Source organism: Arachis stenosperma, chromosome 7 (assembly GCF_014773155.1).
Source record: "Arachis stenosperma cultivar V10309 chromosome 7, arast.V10309.gnm1.PFL2, whole genome shotgun sequence".
NCBI classification, from domain to species: domain Eukaryota; kingdom Viridiplantae; phylum Streptophyta; class Magnoliopsida; order Fabales; family Fabaceae; genus Arachis; species Arachis stenosperma.
Window position 1 is genome coordinate 326,748 of NC_080383.1, and position 13,176 is coordinate 339,923.

At 35.7% G+C, this 13,176-nt stretch overlaps 3 protein-coding genes across 3 annotated transcripts; 2 read left to right on the plus strand and 1 right to left on the minus strand.

Annotated features, from left to right (window-relative positions):
* The first annotated feature begins 264 nt into the window (after positions 1-264).
* On the plus strand, positions 265-4,753 carry LOC130940821 (uncharacterized). Its single transcript, XM_057869068.1, has 12 exons — positions 265-416; positions 492-690; positions 773-855; positions 1,264-1,339; positions 1,471-1,538; positions 2,209-2,293; positions 2,625-2,746; positions 2,843-2,926; positions 3,582-3,728; positions 3,809-3,917; positions 4,003-4,122; positions 4,391-4,753. The coding sequence occupies exons 2-12, from the start codon at positions 597-599 to the stop codon at positions 4,465-4,467; spliced, it is 1,065 nt and encodes a 354-aa protein (XP_057725051.1). The 5' UTR covers positions 265-416; positions 492-596; the 3' UTR covers positions 4,468-4,753.
* A 31-nt stretch (positions 4,754-4,784) lies between these two features.
* On the minus strand, positions 4,785-10,875 carry LOC130941105 (uncharacterized). The gene is made up of 11 exons (XM_057869496.1): positions 10,771-10,875; positions 9,651-9,814; positions 9,277-9,352; positions 8,587-9,078; positions 8,283-8,454; positions 7,401-7,698; positions 7,108-7,180; positions 6,865-6,903; positions 6,579-6,669; positions 5,255-5,334; positions 4,785-5,144 (listed from the first exon to the last, which is right to left on the minus strand). Exons 1-11 carry the CDS (start codon positions 10,873-10,875, stop codon positions 4,950-4,952), a joined length of 1,785 nt encoding a protein of 594 aa, XP_057725479.1. The 3' UTR covers positions 4,785-4,949.
* A 906-nt stretch (positions 10,876-11,781) lies between these two features.
* On the plus strand, positions 11,782-12,996 carry LOC130941046 (VQ motif-containing protein 22-like). Its single transcript, XM_057869408.1, has one exon. It carries the CDS (start codon positions 11,972-11,974, stop codon positions 12,512-12,514), a length of 543 nt encoding a protein of 180 aa, XP_057725391.1. The 5' UTR covers positions 11,782-11,971; the 3' UTR covers positions 12,515-12,996.
* The last annotated feature ends 180 nt before the right edge of the window (positions 12,997-13,176 follow it).

Sequence of the window (13,176 nt, forward strand, 5' to 3'; positions counted from 1 at the left end):
AACGAATGAGATCTAAAACAAGAAAAACTTAAATATTTTGCAATACTTCATTCTACTTAAATCCTGAATTTTTTTAGTTAATAGAGAAGGAGCAGGGATTATAATCTCAAATACTCTTTTTTTTTTTATACAGTCACCAAAACAAATGCTTTTTTTTTTGTAGGAATTGTCATTTATTGGGCCTGGGCCAGTCAACTAGCAGGACCAGGATTCCTCAGGGAAAAAAAAAGTAAATGAGAAATAGAAAACGAAGACTTGGAAAATAAAAAAGAAAAAATAGATCGGGAGACGGGAGGAGAAACTCGTTGACGGAGAAACGGAAGAGTAAATAAAAAAAAAAAAAAAGCAAAATTCCTGTGTTGGTTGCTGGGGGCAGATTGTGGTGGAGTACTGAGTTGCGATAAAGACAGAGAGAGGTTTGATTCATGAATTGATTTGAATTGAGTTGTTTCCGTTGTGTTTGGGCGTTTTTATGATTCATTAATTTGCAGGCCACCGGCGGGGATAGGGAAGGGGAAGGGAAGTCCCAAATCACTGAATACAAATATATAATCAAATTCTTATTCATATCGATCGCATAAGAATAATAAAGAGATATGGGTGTCACTTTGAAGCAAGTGATTAAGAACCTTGACGCCTTCCCCCGCGCCGAAGAGCATCTGTTGCATAAAACTCAATCTGGGGCCCTCGGTATATATCTATTCCCTTCCAACTTATTTCACCCTTTTTCATTATTTTTTCCCTTGTCAGCTCAATTTTTTGTTGCTTGCAGTTTCCGTGATTGGTATAGTTATAATGGCCACCTTATTCCTGCATGAGCTCGGTTATTATCTTTCAACCTACACTGTTCATCAGGTTTCCTTGCTCTCTTTCTCAAACATGTCGTCATATCCAAATTCTCTCTTATCATTATGATTGCTTCACAAGTTTCTTTTTTTAATTTATTTATAATTATTAAACTATACTTGCTTAGTTCTCGTTAGCTGGGTTGGTGTTTGATATATACTTTGTGAGAATAAATTCAGCTGAATAGAAAAGGAATGAAAAACAGTCACAAAGGTGCATTAACTGCAGAATGAAACAGGCTTCCCTTGTTTTAGGACACTTTGCTACATTTCCTTTCTTTCTTTTTCTACCATTGATATTGTGAAATAAACAAAGGGGATCTGTTATCCAACCTTTTGGGTTCTCAATGAGTATTCTATACTATGCAGATTCACATAGGATATGCAAAAAAATTTCACTTATACTCTCCCTTTTCAGATGTCAGTCGACTTGAAACGTGGAGAAAATCTTCCCATTCACATAAATATGACTTTTCCTTCTTTACCTTGTGATGGTTAGCACTGTCCTTTCATCTGCTTCAACAATAATACTACAACTTTATCTCTACTTTCTATCTTTGTTTTGAATCTCTAATTTGTTTTAACATTTGAGGTTTTTAAACGTTCATCTTGTTTCTGTGGGCAGTTTTGAGTGTAGATGCCATTGATATGTCAGGCAAGCATGAGGTTGATCTTGATACCAACATATGGAAAGTAAGTGTTTGTCACACATACGGTAGTATCTTTTGGTATTTAGAATTTCTACAACTATACATTTTTCTTATTGTTGATTTTTGTAGTGCATCAAAAACTTGGGATGCAATCATAAATTTTCGTTGCTATAAATACACATTTATAAACAAAGAAACAAACCAAAGTTTCACCTATCTACTATTTCTAGAGATCATCATCACAACCCCTGTATAAAGGGAATGCTGAGTTAAGTATTTGTGGAGTCTCTTCCGTTTCTTGTTTTGGTACCAAAGGGGACAATAATTGAATCATCATTCTGGGTTACCGACCAAACAGTTTTGAACAGGGTTTCAGTCCATTATTTCTTGAATAACTTAAAGAGGGATAAGATAGCAATGTCAAGCTAATTTGTTTGTTATGCTCTTTCTTTTTCGTTTTATGGTTGTTTTGAAGTTTGAACACCCCCACCTGTGCGCGCTCAGAACCTTTTATAAATTTGTCACTCTAAATAATTTCTCTTTTTCTTGTTTATTATAGTAGATGCATGTGTTGAATATGCATAATGAGCATTGTTTGCTACCCATGAAATTTTGTTTTGAGTAAATCTATTTAGCCTTCTTGAGGTTTCTTTATTTTTCTAACTTCTATCTGTTATTTAGTTGTTACGCTAATAAGTTTGTAACTGCTGTAGCTTCGCCTGAACAGTTATGGCCATATAATTGGCACTGAATATATATCGGATCTTGTTGAAAAGGAGCATACTCATCATAAGCACGGTAATATCTTAGTTTCATTATGCCCACACTTCCAGAACTCAAAAAAATTGTATGAATTGTATCTCATTGGGTTAAACTCAATTTATTCATTTGGGCTTAAATGGAGGGCTAATTAGGATTTTGATAATGTTGAACTTACATGAAGTTTTGACTGAACAAATCAGTAACCCAAATAAAAGAATTGTTTTCTAAATCTCTTTTCGCATATTAACTAGGTAGTGTTAAACATTGCGATAGCACAATCCGAACTTCACAGTTCCCTTTTCGTCTTACATTTTTATTCTTTCATTTATTTTCTTGCCACTTACAGTCTTCTAACAACTGTGAGCAGATCATGATAAAGATCATCATGAAGATTCAGAGCAAAAGATTCATTTACAAACGTTAGATGAATCTACGGAAAATACGATCAAGAAGGTGAAGCAAGCATTAACAGATGGAGAAGGATGTAGGGTATAAATTCTAATCTTTTCATAATATAAAGTACTTTTGGTGTTCTATTTGTCAAACCCAGAAGACTCTTAAACTTTTGGATTCATTCTCTTGTAGGTTTATGGCACTTTAGATGTTCAAAGAGTTGCAGGAAATTTCCATATTTCAGTTCATGGGCTAAATATATATGTTGCTCAAATGGTAATACTTTTGTCCTCCCTCAATAATATTTCAGTTAAAAAATGTATATGTAAATTTGTAATTAAAATATCAGGGTTTTTATTTTTTTTAAAAAATAAATATACTGGTGCAAGGATCTTTAGACCATAATAGAATTAAAGGTGTTCTTATTTCCATGAAAACACACAATTCTTCAAGTTCCTTTTAATAGCTTTTGTATTTTGTCCATAATTTTGGTAGATGAGTAAATGAAAATGTGAATTTTCCAAGCCCAAAACTTATATCATAATTGTTAGTATCCTGTCAACAGGGGAAAAAAGTGTTTATTGAAGGAGTTGATAATAGTCTCTATGCTGTTTTACTTTATAGCCTATCTAGATACTTAAAAAGAAAGAAAAGGCAGAAAGGTATCAAGGTGCAAAAATAAAATGCTTGAGATTTAAAAGTTTCGTGATGGAATTAGTGGTGGATAATTGAGAGTTGTTCAAGAAGCCAACACCATAACTACGGAGTCTACTTATTTTATAATTTTCTCTCAAGGACGAAGTTGCCTATAATTGAACATTTTATTAAGAGCTTAGATCTGTCTCCATTGAAAGGATTACCTCAATTGAGAGGCTTCTATAGGAGATTTCCATTGAAAATGCCTAAAACAGTCTTCGATGGTTTTCTGCAGATTTTTGGAGGAGCAAAGAATGTGAATGTCAGTCATATTATTCATGACTTGTCATTTGGCCCTGAATATCCTGGAATTCACAACCCACTTGATGATACAACGAGGATTTTGCATGACACAAGTGGAACATTTAAATATTATATTAAGGTTTGAATATTGTGATTATCGTTGTTGTTTTAGTGTATTTTCTGTGGTAAACCTCCAAGAGCCTCTATTTTGCGATGCAGGTTGTTCCTACAGAATATAGATACATCTCAAAAGAGGTTGTACCAACTAATCAGTTCTCAGTTACAGAATATTTTTCACCCATGAAAGACCACGATAGGACCTGGCCAGGTTGCTTTTATTCGTTTGTGTTTGAAGTTGGCATATTTCTATGGTAGGTTGTGATTTGATTTCCTGTTTGTCTTGTTGTCTGCAGCTGTCTACTTTCTGTATGATCTATCACCCATTACTGTGACAATCAAAGAAGAGCGACGCAGTTTTCTTCATTTCATTACTCGGCTTTGTGCAGTGTTGGGTGGAACCTTTGCTGTAACAGGTTTTTTTTCCGTACTACTTACTATGCACATTTAGCCAGGTTGATATATGGCTGTTTGCTTCTCAATGAGATTATTGGGTGGAACTCATGGACAGATAATGTAGATAATTTAAGTGTTCGGCATTTTCAGCAAGAACTGAAGCTATTATAGACATAAAATTGCTTAAGCTGTTTTTCATAATCCATGGAGTTAAACTGATCCCTACTGCACTTTAATTATTCTTTATGCTAATCACATTCCTATCTAAAACTCTCCGTATATTAACAGGGATGCTGGACCGCTGGATGTACCGTCTTATGGAAACTATAACTAAGCCCAAGGCCAAAACAAGTGTATCACGATAAGATAGATGCTCATCATTCCCACTTTCCAGCAACATCCTTGGATTTATGCGATATGGCAGATGGTGGCATGGTTGAAACTAAGAATTGTAATCAACTTTTTGACAAATGTCTCTTCATAGAATTGTTTGTGCCGTTGACGTTAAGCAGTTCATATTATCTTCTACCATTCGGAATGGCTTTTTGCTTGTCCGCTTGACATTACGCAACAGACTGCAGAGTATTTTCATAGCTATGCCACATCTTAAATCCTCAAATTTTGTCAATTTAATCAGAAATTCCCGACAAATTAGGTCGAATGAACGTATTTTTCAGTGAAAGGAAAGAGAAGAAAGTATGATTAGTATTGCATGCAAATATTTTGGATCACATATAGAGCAAATGTCTTAGTATTGCGGATGATTAAAGAAAATAAGAACAACAATCTGAATCGATAAAACTAATTTGAGACAATTATATCGAGTTGGACTAACTAAAAGCTAATGTCATCGATGTTGCTCTTGTTGCTCTATTTGTTCTTGATGCTGCTGCTCTAGACTGTTATCATTCTCATTGGGTGTTTGATTCTGCCTATTTGCTCTCCATCTAACATATTCCGAAAGGAGACAATTCATGCTTATTGTCATCCCGAATCCAATGAATGAGGAAAGGAGGATCGACAGAATTGGATTGACATTAAGCTTCAGAGATAAAAAACGAGGTGTGCTAAGCTATGTAATTTAGGTGTGAGGCAAGTCAGGTAACACGATAAGCATATAAAATTAATAGAGTAGGAGCTATATCATCTTACCATATTAAAAAATACGTGAGCAAACAAGATGAGAATTGCGAACTGGAAGCAAGCATAAGCCCATACGTAACTCCTGCTCACTGCCACCAAAATAAATCACCTTAGCTTTTTTTTTTTTTTTTTGAATAGTCAGCAGCTAATAATTAATATGTTGAGGACAAACTAATAACTGCATCTATATGTAGAGTATCGCAGCATTAGATTAGAGCAGTTGCACTTGCACATGAGCTAAAGAAGATATCTGCTCCAAATGACTTGGACTCATGCTTAGACAACTCAGACAACAGTGGAAGGAAATAGATAACTTAGTGTGATGAAGCAAATCGGACGGTGGACTGTCCGATTTGCATACTGACGTCCATGTAACGTGCATGCAGCGGGTTTCCAGGGTTGGCTTCGTTGCTTCCTATATCATTCGAATGTCAACAAAATCAATCTGATAACAAAATTAAGGCCATTGAACTCCATCTAAAACCAAGTTTCTGTTTAGAGCAATAATTTTTTAAATAGTTTCTCCTAAAGTTTCTTTAGCTCTGCCTCTACTCCTGACCCCTTTTTGATTTCACTATCTTCCATTCGATAGCCTACTCACGCGAGAATCTAGTGATATTTAATAATATTAATGTTGGCTGCTTCTTAAATGTATCTACTTTCGTCTCTATGCTTGCGAAGCTCCTTATAAAAGCAGTGAGAACCAAGTATAGGATGTTCATAAGGCTTCCGAGTCATCGCATGATATGAGAAACTGTAAAATGCTTATCCATTTTTGATAAACAAAAGTTTGATAGAGTACTCTATTGCTCTTCAACAATCGAGCATAATGAGGACAATTCTGAGAAGAGAAATGAGGGGCGCAGCCGCATAGTTCAATTCTCTTGTTTCAGACCTCTTGAGTTGCAAAGAACTCACGTGATGTATGATCTTAACAGGTCTGTGGAGGAAGAACATACAAGCAAAATTTTAAGCCGATGATGGAAACAAAGTTATGATCTGGATTATGGAACTACAGAAATAATCATATGTTCTAGTGATTCACCAATTATAACACATGATGAGTCCACTTATTGTCAATTCAAATCGCACATGCTTTTCTTCACTATTTGATTTTTTATGATTGGTTTTTATTGTTAAGTCCCTGTTCCTGTTTCCACTGTCCCTAGTTTGTAGATCACTAGAAAACTAGGCAAATTTTGTTACAAGAGACATTTTGCCAGTATCTCTGTATTTTTGTCCTACTGAAACTACCAAACAGAGCCTAAGGGAACTATGACAGGTGCAAAATGACTTTATTGTGCTTTAGCAGACAGAAGGAAACAAATTTTACCCATGGTTGACGCAATCATAGATGTTAGGAGACCCAAAACACAGGAGAAAGGTAACGCAATTGCGAGAGCTCGAGGACCCAAATCTGAAACCTGGTAAACAAGAAATCAGTGTTAGGAAGAAGACAAAGGCTGATATAATTATTAACCAAAAAAATAATTTATTCCCTACGCATATGCAGCATTATCCAAGCACTCTTCAGCCTTTGTATAAAGAATTATGAATAATAAAAAAAGGATAGCTCTTTTTTCCCTCTTTTCTTCACAGCAAACACTCAAGTCACTTATCTTAAATTTTGTCAAGGAAAACATTCCAGCATCTGTTGACTGAAAATTGAAATTCTCCCATCAGATAAAGTTACATTTTCTGAATTAAGTAATCAAAAATATAATTTGGTCAAATGTTCTTTCACAAGTTTCTCATGCAGTACTGTGACCATCGGATGCAATAGGCCCCACATCCATAATTTGAAGCAGGAAACAGGTAGCAAGTTACCATAAAGTTCACCATATGCATAAAGAAAGGCATACCAGTAGTTGCTCCAAAAAGCAGAAGTAAGCAAGCATGCTAACCAAGACAAGTACAGGTATATCATTCCAGATCCTGCCATGGACGAAATAAGTTGAATACATTACCCTTAGGAAACTAGTGACTCCAACATTTGTCATACCAGACACAAGTAATTATGTAAACGTTATTCAAATTCAGGATTAAATGCATTCTTATTCTTACACAGACCAGCAACCAATAAAATATGTAGTAGGGTTTTCGGTGAGGGAATTGAACACAAAATTGACTAGCACGTCAATACATGGAAACTTGCCTGTAATAAGCTATTTCCCTTGGTTGTGGCACATTTGATGGCTGTCTGGCAGGGGGTTGACGATCATAAATTTTCAATAGTGTTACCGGGAGGTTTTGAACATCCTGCTTGCAGACATCACAGGTCCTGTTGCCCTTAATACTAAACCACTTTACTGCACAGTCTTGATGAGCAAGCGCAAGATCACCTTTACAACTGCATTCCATCTTAAGCGTATTTTCTCCTTCCCCGAGCTCTGCCAAACAAATCCTACAAACTGCTTCTTCCTCTGGAATATCTGCTGTAGCATCCTCAATAGCTAGAAAGGGGAGAACAAAATTAAAAAGTCTCAGATAAAAGAGGAGAAGGAGGAATATAAGAATATAGTTGACCAATTAATCAAGTACAGCCAGAATAAAATATTGAATTAAAAACGTTATGAGCACAGATGAGAAACTCTACTCCTAAAAAAACTGGTTCTGTTAAATACCTAGGAATCCTAACTTGACAATCTGAAATTGACAAACTTGATGATTGAAAATAGAAATGAATAAGTTAACTTCAATGTAAAGTTTATTTAATTTGCTATCCTTTAATTTCGAGAGTTAGTCAGCAATTGGCATGGAAGGGCTATAACAGGCTATAGTCTCTAAGATTGTCTATGAGAGACGCACTAAAGATTATATCACCTAGAAGCCACCAAATTTCTTTCATCTATAATGTCTACTAAACGATGCAAAGCGTTACCAATCTCATGTTATATATGGTTAAGTGCCAAATATTCAATAGTTCTTGAAAGTCAGAACTCATAACTGAATATTTCAGATTGTGATTCTTGATCAAGAAATGTAAAATGGGAACCTACAAGAAATTATGTGCTCTACGTATATTTCAAGGAATTACCAATCTCCATGACTGAAGCATCACCAGTTGAAGTTCCATCAACAGTTGCAAGATGCCGCCTGGCTGAAATGATACGAATCAAGACCTTAGACTGAGTGCACCTCAATTTGGTGGCTTTGGCATCAACTGGAACCGAAAGTGATCGAGTTATATGCTGCTTGACAACCATTGTCTATACAAGAATGGAAATATTCATCAATGCAGCATAGTTTAAAATCATATACCAGTTTAACATACAAAATGTAAAAAATTTTAGCAAGCATTGTATGAAAACAGTTGCCTTGATTGAAGAAAAGAGACATACATTTAAATCAGAAGCACATCCCAGATGTCTGCCGTGTGCACTTTCTTGACCCAAAGATGCAATTGGAGTAACCGGTAATGAGTGGGCAACCTTTGACAATGGAGAGAATGAACCTTTACCACTAAGAGAGAGAGTCCTTGAAGTAGAAGGCTTATCCAAAAGTGCATTTGACAGGGTAGTATCAGGAACAATGAGAACCGTCCTTTCAGCATCGCGGGGACTAGTTCTGGCCCTGAAGTTCCCTTGAGGAATTATACTTCTCATGGAAGGCCTGACTCTGGCCGAATTCGGCCTTGGCGGAAGTCCTCTAGAAGAGGTGGATGTGGAAGCAGAAATGGGACTGGAGAGGGAAGGACCATCCGTCTTTGCGAAAGAAGATAATGCGGCATCTAATGACCATGGGGGTATTTGCAGAGAGGGGAGTGCAGGCCGTCTGGAGTGAGGAATCAAGGAAGCCTTGTCACCTTTTTCATTTGCATTTGCAGCACATGTCTACAGTAAGTAACACAATGCAATGCTACATCAAACAATTGCAAACTGACAAAAGCAGCGGCAGCTTATAGTTTTGAGTATTGAGTGATTACAGTTTTAGCGAAGTTACATTCATATTATGGTAGCAGCAGCTAGCAATCAGGAAACAGAGAAATGGCAGATCGAAATGGAAGGCATATGATCTGTATGTGTTATTACCTGGAGGCGATGAGGAGGATGATCTGAGAAGGAATCAGCAGCAGCAGTTTGAAGCTCAGGCTGCAAACCTGTAACTCTGTTTTCCATCAAATAATAATCAGAGAAGGAAGCAAATCAGCTTTTAGGTTTGCCCCAAAAACAAAAACTGCTACCAGATACATGCCATTGCCGATGCTCGCCCACCGATATATAACATTACTATTTAATAATTAATATTATTAATCATTGTCATTATTAAAATAAAAAGAAAGGAGGGGGGTGATGATTGCAACAACTACCAAGGGGACGGGGAGGGGGGTTTCTGGAAATTAGAGATGAGCTGAGTTCAATTCTAAAGAGCATTTTATTTGAAATTCAGATGCGATGATTATTACCCGCCAACTTCAACTTGCGACTTACGAGCTTTATGAATATGATCCTTCCACTTCTCCCAGCTCTCTCCACATTTCTTTCTTTGCTTCTTCTTCACTTTACGCACCCCATGCGCTGCCTCTGCAGTCTTCCTTTTTTTTTCCTTCAGTTTTGTTTCCAAACATAACTTAAAAATTACTTTTTAGTTTTTTACGTAGTATTTATAATTTTCTGTAAAAAACAATTGGAAAATTCAGTGTACAACTTTTACGAAAAAATAGTTATTATTTTGACTAATTTTATATTCATAATTATTATTATTATTATTATTATTATTATTATTATATTATCACATATGTTAATAAATAATTAAAAGAATAAATTAATGAGTGTGGTCATCTCTATTAATTTACGGATTATTATAATTTTCTTTCAATGAATTTTGAATAATAGTTTCTAGACATGCTTTGAAGATCTATTTGTGTGTTTTTTAAAACAAATAAACCTGCACAAATGTTATTTAGTTGAGTTGATCTACTGCATTTTACCCGTTGAATCCTCCATAGTTAAAATATTAGTTGACAATAGTAAGCTAAAAGTTTGTTTTTATAAAATTGACCACTACCAAATTATGGCATCGTGTGGATTAAAATTGAATTTTAACAAAAATAAAACAGAAACATGTAATTTTACAAAATAAAAGTGCTAGTATGAGATTCATAAAAAGTTAAAAATATTATCTACCATAGTTAATTTCGAATGATCATGTAAACAAATACAAAATTTTGTTGAAACTACACTATAGTCTACAATACAGTCTATGGGAAGATACTTGGGAGTTTCTTGTGTAGAAGTTGATTCGGAATGGAACTCAAACGGAATTAATTATGGCAATGGTTGAATTGAAGAGTCTAAGTCGCAGGCTAAGGATGACATGGCCCATTAAGATTCTCGAGCAATGAGCATGACGCTATCACGACTCATGATATATTTGTTCGTGTAGAAAGGCTTTTACATATATTGATATTGCTATATGGCTATTTCAGTCATTTTCAATTATTAATTTTAATTTTAATTATATATATTATATATATTTTTTATAATTAAAATTAACAATTAAAAATATTTAAAATATCGATATACCGATGGGCTTACAAATTTTCGGTTTGTATATATGGTGCTGCTTCCGCGATGGAACCATTCCCATGGCATGAGAATTGAGAAATCAGTAACACACAAATGACGCATGCATCCCCAATTCCCCACATATCTATAATACATGCATTCTTGGAAGAAGAAGAAGAACAATAATGGAAGAAAATCTCAATATTTCTACGTGCTCTTGCTTTTCTATTATAATCTAGAATCCTCATATAACAGTGACTATGTTAGAATATATCCTAATAACGCTCTTTATGATAGTAAATATATTAGAATTAATCTGTTGCTCCTAGTAACCTACCTTTTCAATCTATAAAATTACACAGTTGTGTTTTTTGTCATCATAATATAAAATACATCAATAATTACTCATCAATTATAAATGTATAATATAAAATTTGGCCTGCGCCAAAATTTTCTATTAATATGTTATTCGATGATCTTTACTCCAATATCCATAAAATAAATCTCCAATCAGCTCACTTTTTAAATCCACCTAATTACTAATATTAACTATGAATTAATTTTCATACACTATTAATATGAAAGAGTTTTACATAAATAATTAATTATATATTATCGTACTAACAAAAATAACTAATTTTTAAAAAAACACAACTTAAAAAAATTATCTAAATTCATAAATAAAATTAGATGAGAGTATAAATTTTTTCCATTAAAATTAAACCCAACATAATATGAAAACAACATTTGTATTTTCTAATTTTTTTAAAGTAGTTTCTCATCTAATCATTTTTAGCATATATTCTCTGACTTATCTTAACAAACTTTTCGTTCTCAGGTTAATGCTGCAATTTAAAAGTGATGCGCCTCATAGGGAAGGGAGGAAGTATTCATAAATAGAAATGTTGGGGAAATAAGTAACTTTGATTAGTCCACTAAAAACAAAAATAAAAGAAAGCATTTTGAATTTGTTAAAGTTAATAATACATGTTTTTGGAATAGTTGTGAAAATGAATTACTAATTGATATTATTTGTTGGTGTGTGGGCCATGGGCACGTGGGTGTGGAGATGAAGGGCTAGGATGTTGCTTGTGATGCATTTGGTTGAAGAAGGAAGAAAGTTGAAAGTTGAAGGCACCATAAATAATCCACTGAGAGATTCACATTTTCCATTCGAACAAAAGTGAGCAAAGGGACCAAGTCGCATAGCTTCCATTCCATGACCATGAGCGACGCCAGTGAGTGGCTCCAATTCTACCACCAACAAAACATCCCACCGCCACCGAATAATTCTCTCCTTCCATCTTCTGTTTCCGACGCAACAGCCGTCGCAACCACCTCCCCCCAACTTGGGGTTAACCCGGAGGCCCGAGTGTCCAAGCCCATCCGCCGACGCTCCCGGGCTTCCAGGCGAACCCCCACCACCTTGCTCAACACAGACACCACCAACTTCCGGGCCATGGTGCAACAGTTCACGGGCGCACCTTTTCCGGCAACTCCGTCAACGGCATCGGGTTTCCCGAACATGGGTTTGGCGTTTGGGCCCCGGTCGGTTCATGTGAACCCAAATGGGCTCATGTTAGCCCCTTCTGCCTCCAGCTTGCAGCAGCAGCAGTACATGCATATGTATGGTGGTAATAACAGCATCATGAGCAGCCAAGTTGGAGAGAGAGCTCCTCCGAATGTTAGTGGAGAAGGTGGGGCCCTGATGATGGGTCAGGGTGAGGGAGGGCGTTTCTTCCCAGCTACTTCTTCTTCTTAATTTGCAGTGAGCTCCGTCTCCATCTCCAGTAGGAACAGGGGTTGGAGGGGTTGCTGCTTTCTTCCCTCAGATAGTGACATAAAGCAGGCAATTAGGTGCTCTAACTTGGCGATTATTGTTGACCAACCCTTCTCCCTTGTTTATGTCTATTACTATTCATTATTATAATATTATAGGCATTAGGCACTAGGTTCATACACACGCAACCTTACTTAGCTTCTTAATTCTTCACTTCTTCTTTCTTGTCTTTTCTTTTCTTTTATTTTATATACACGCCTTTTTGGGAGTTTTTTCCTCCTTAGAATCGGACACATGATAGATACAGTATCTCCTTTTTCATTTTATTTCGGGTGATTAACTTCTAGATCCTTTGTTGCCGTGACATCCTCCTAGACTTTTCTTTATTTATTTATTTGTCTATCTTTTTTCTTTTCATGTAATCTGTCTGTTTCAATATAATTTTTTCTTTGTTCAAAGTTAAACTAGTTTGCCTGCCTACCCAAGGTGTGAAATGAAATTGCTTGCAGGGGATTTATAGACATGGATGCCACCGATTGTCAGAAATCTCTTTTACGTGAGTTGACTTGCTTCTTTCATATACAGTGTCTTCCTGTGCGTTATCTACAGCTAGAACTATAGGATGAGAATGTGGAGCAGCAGCC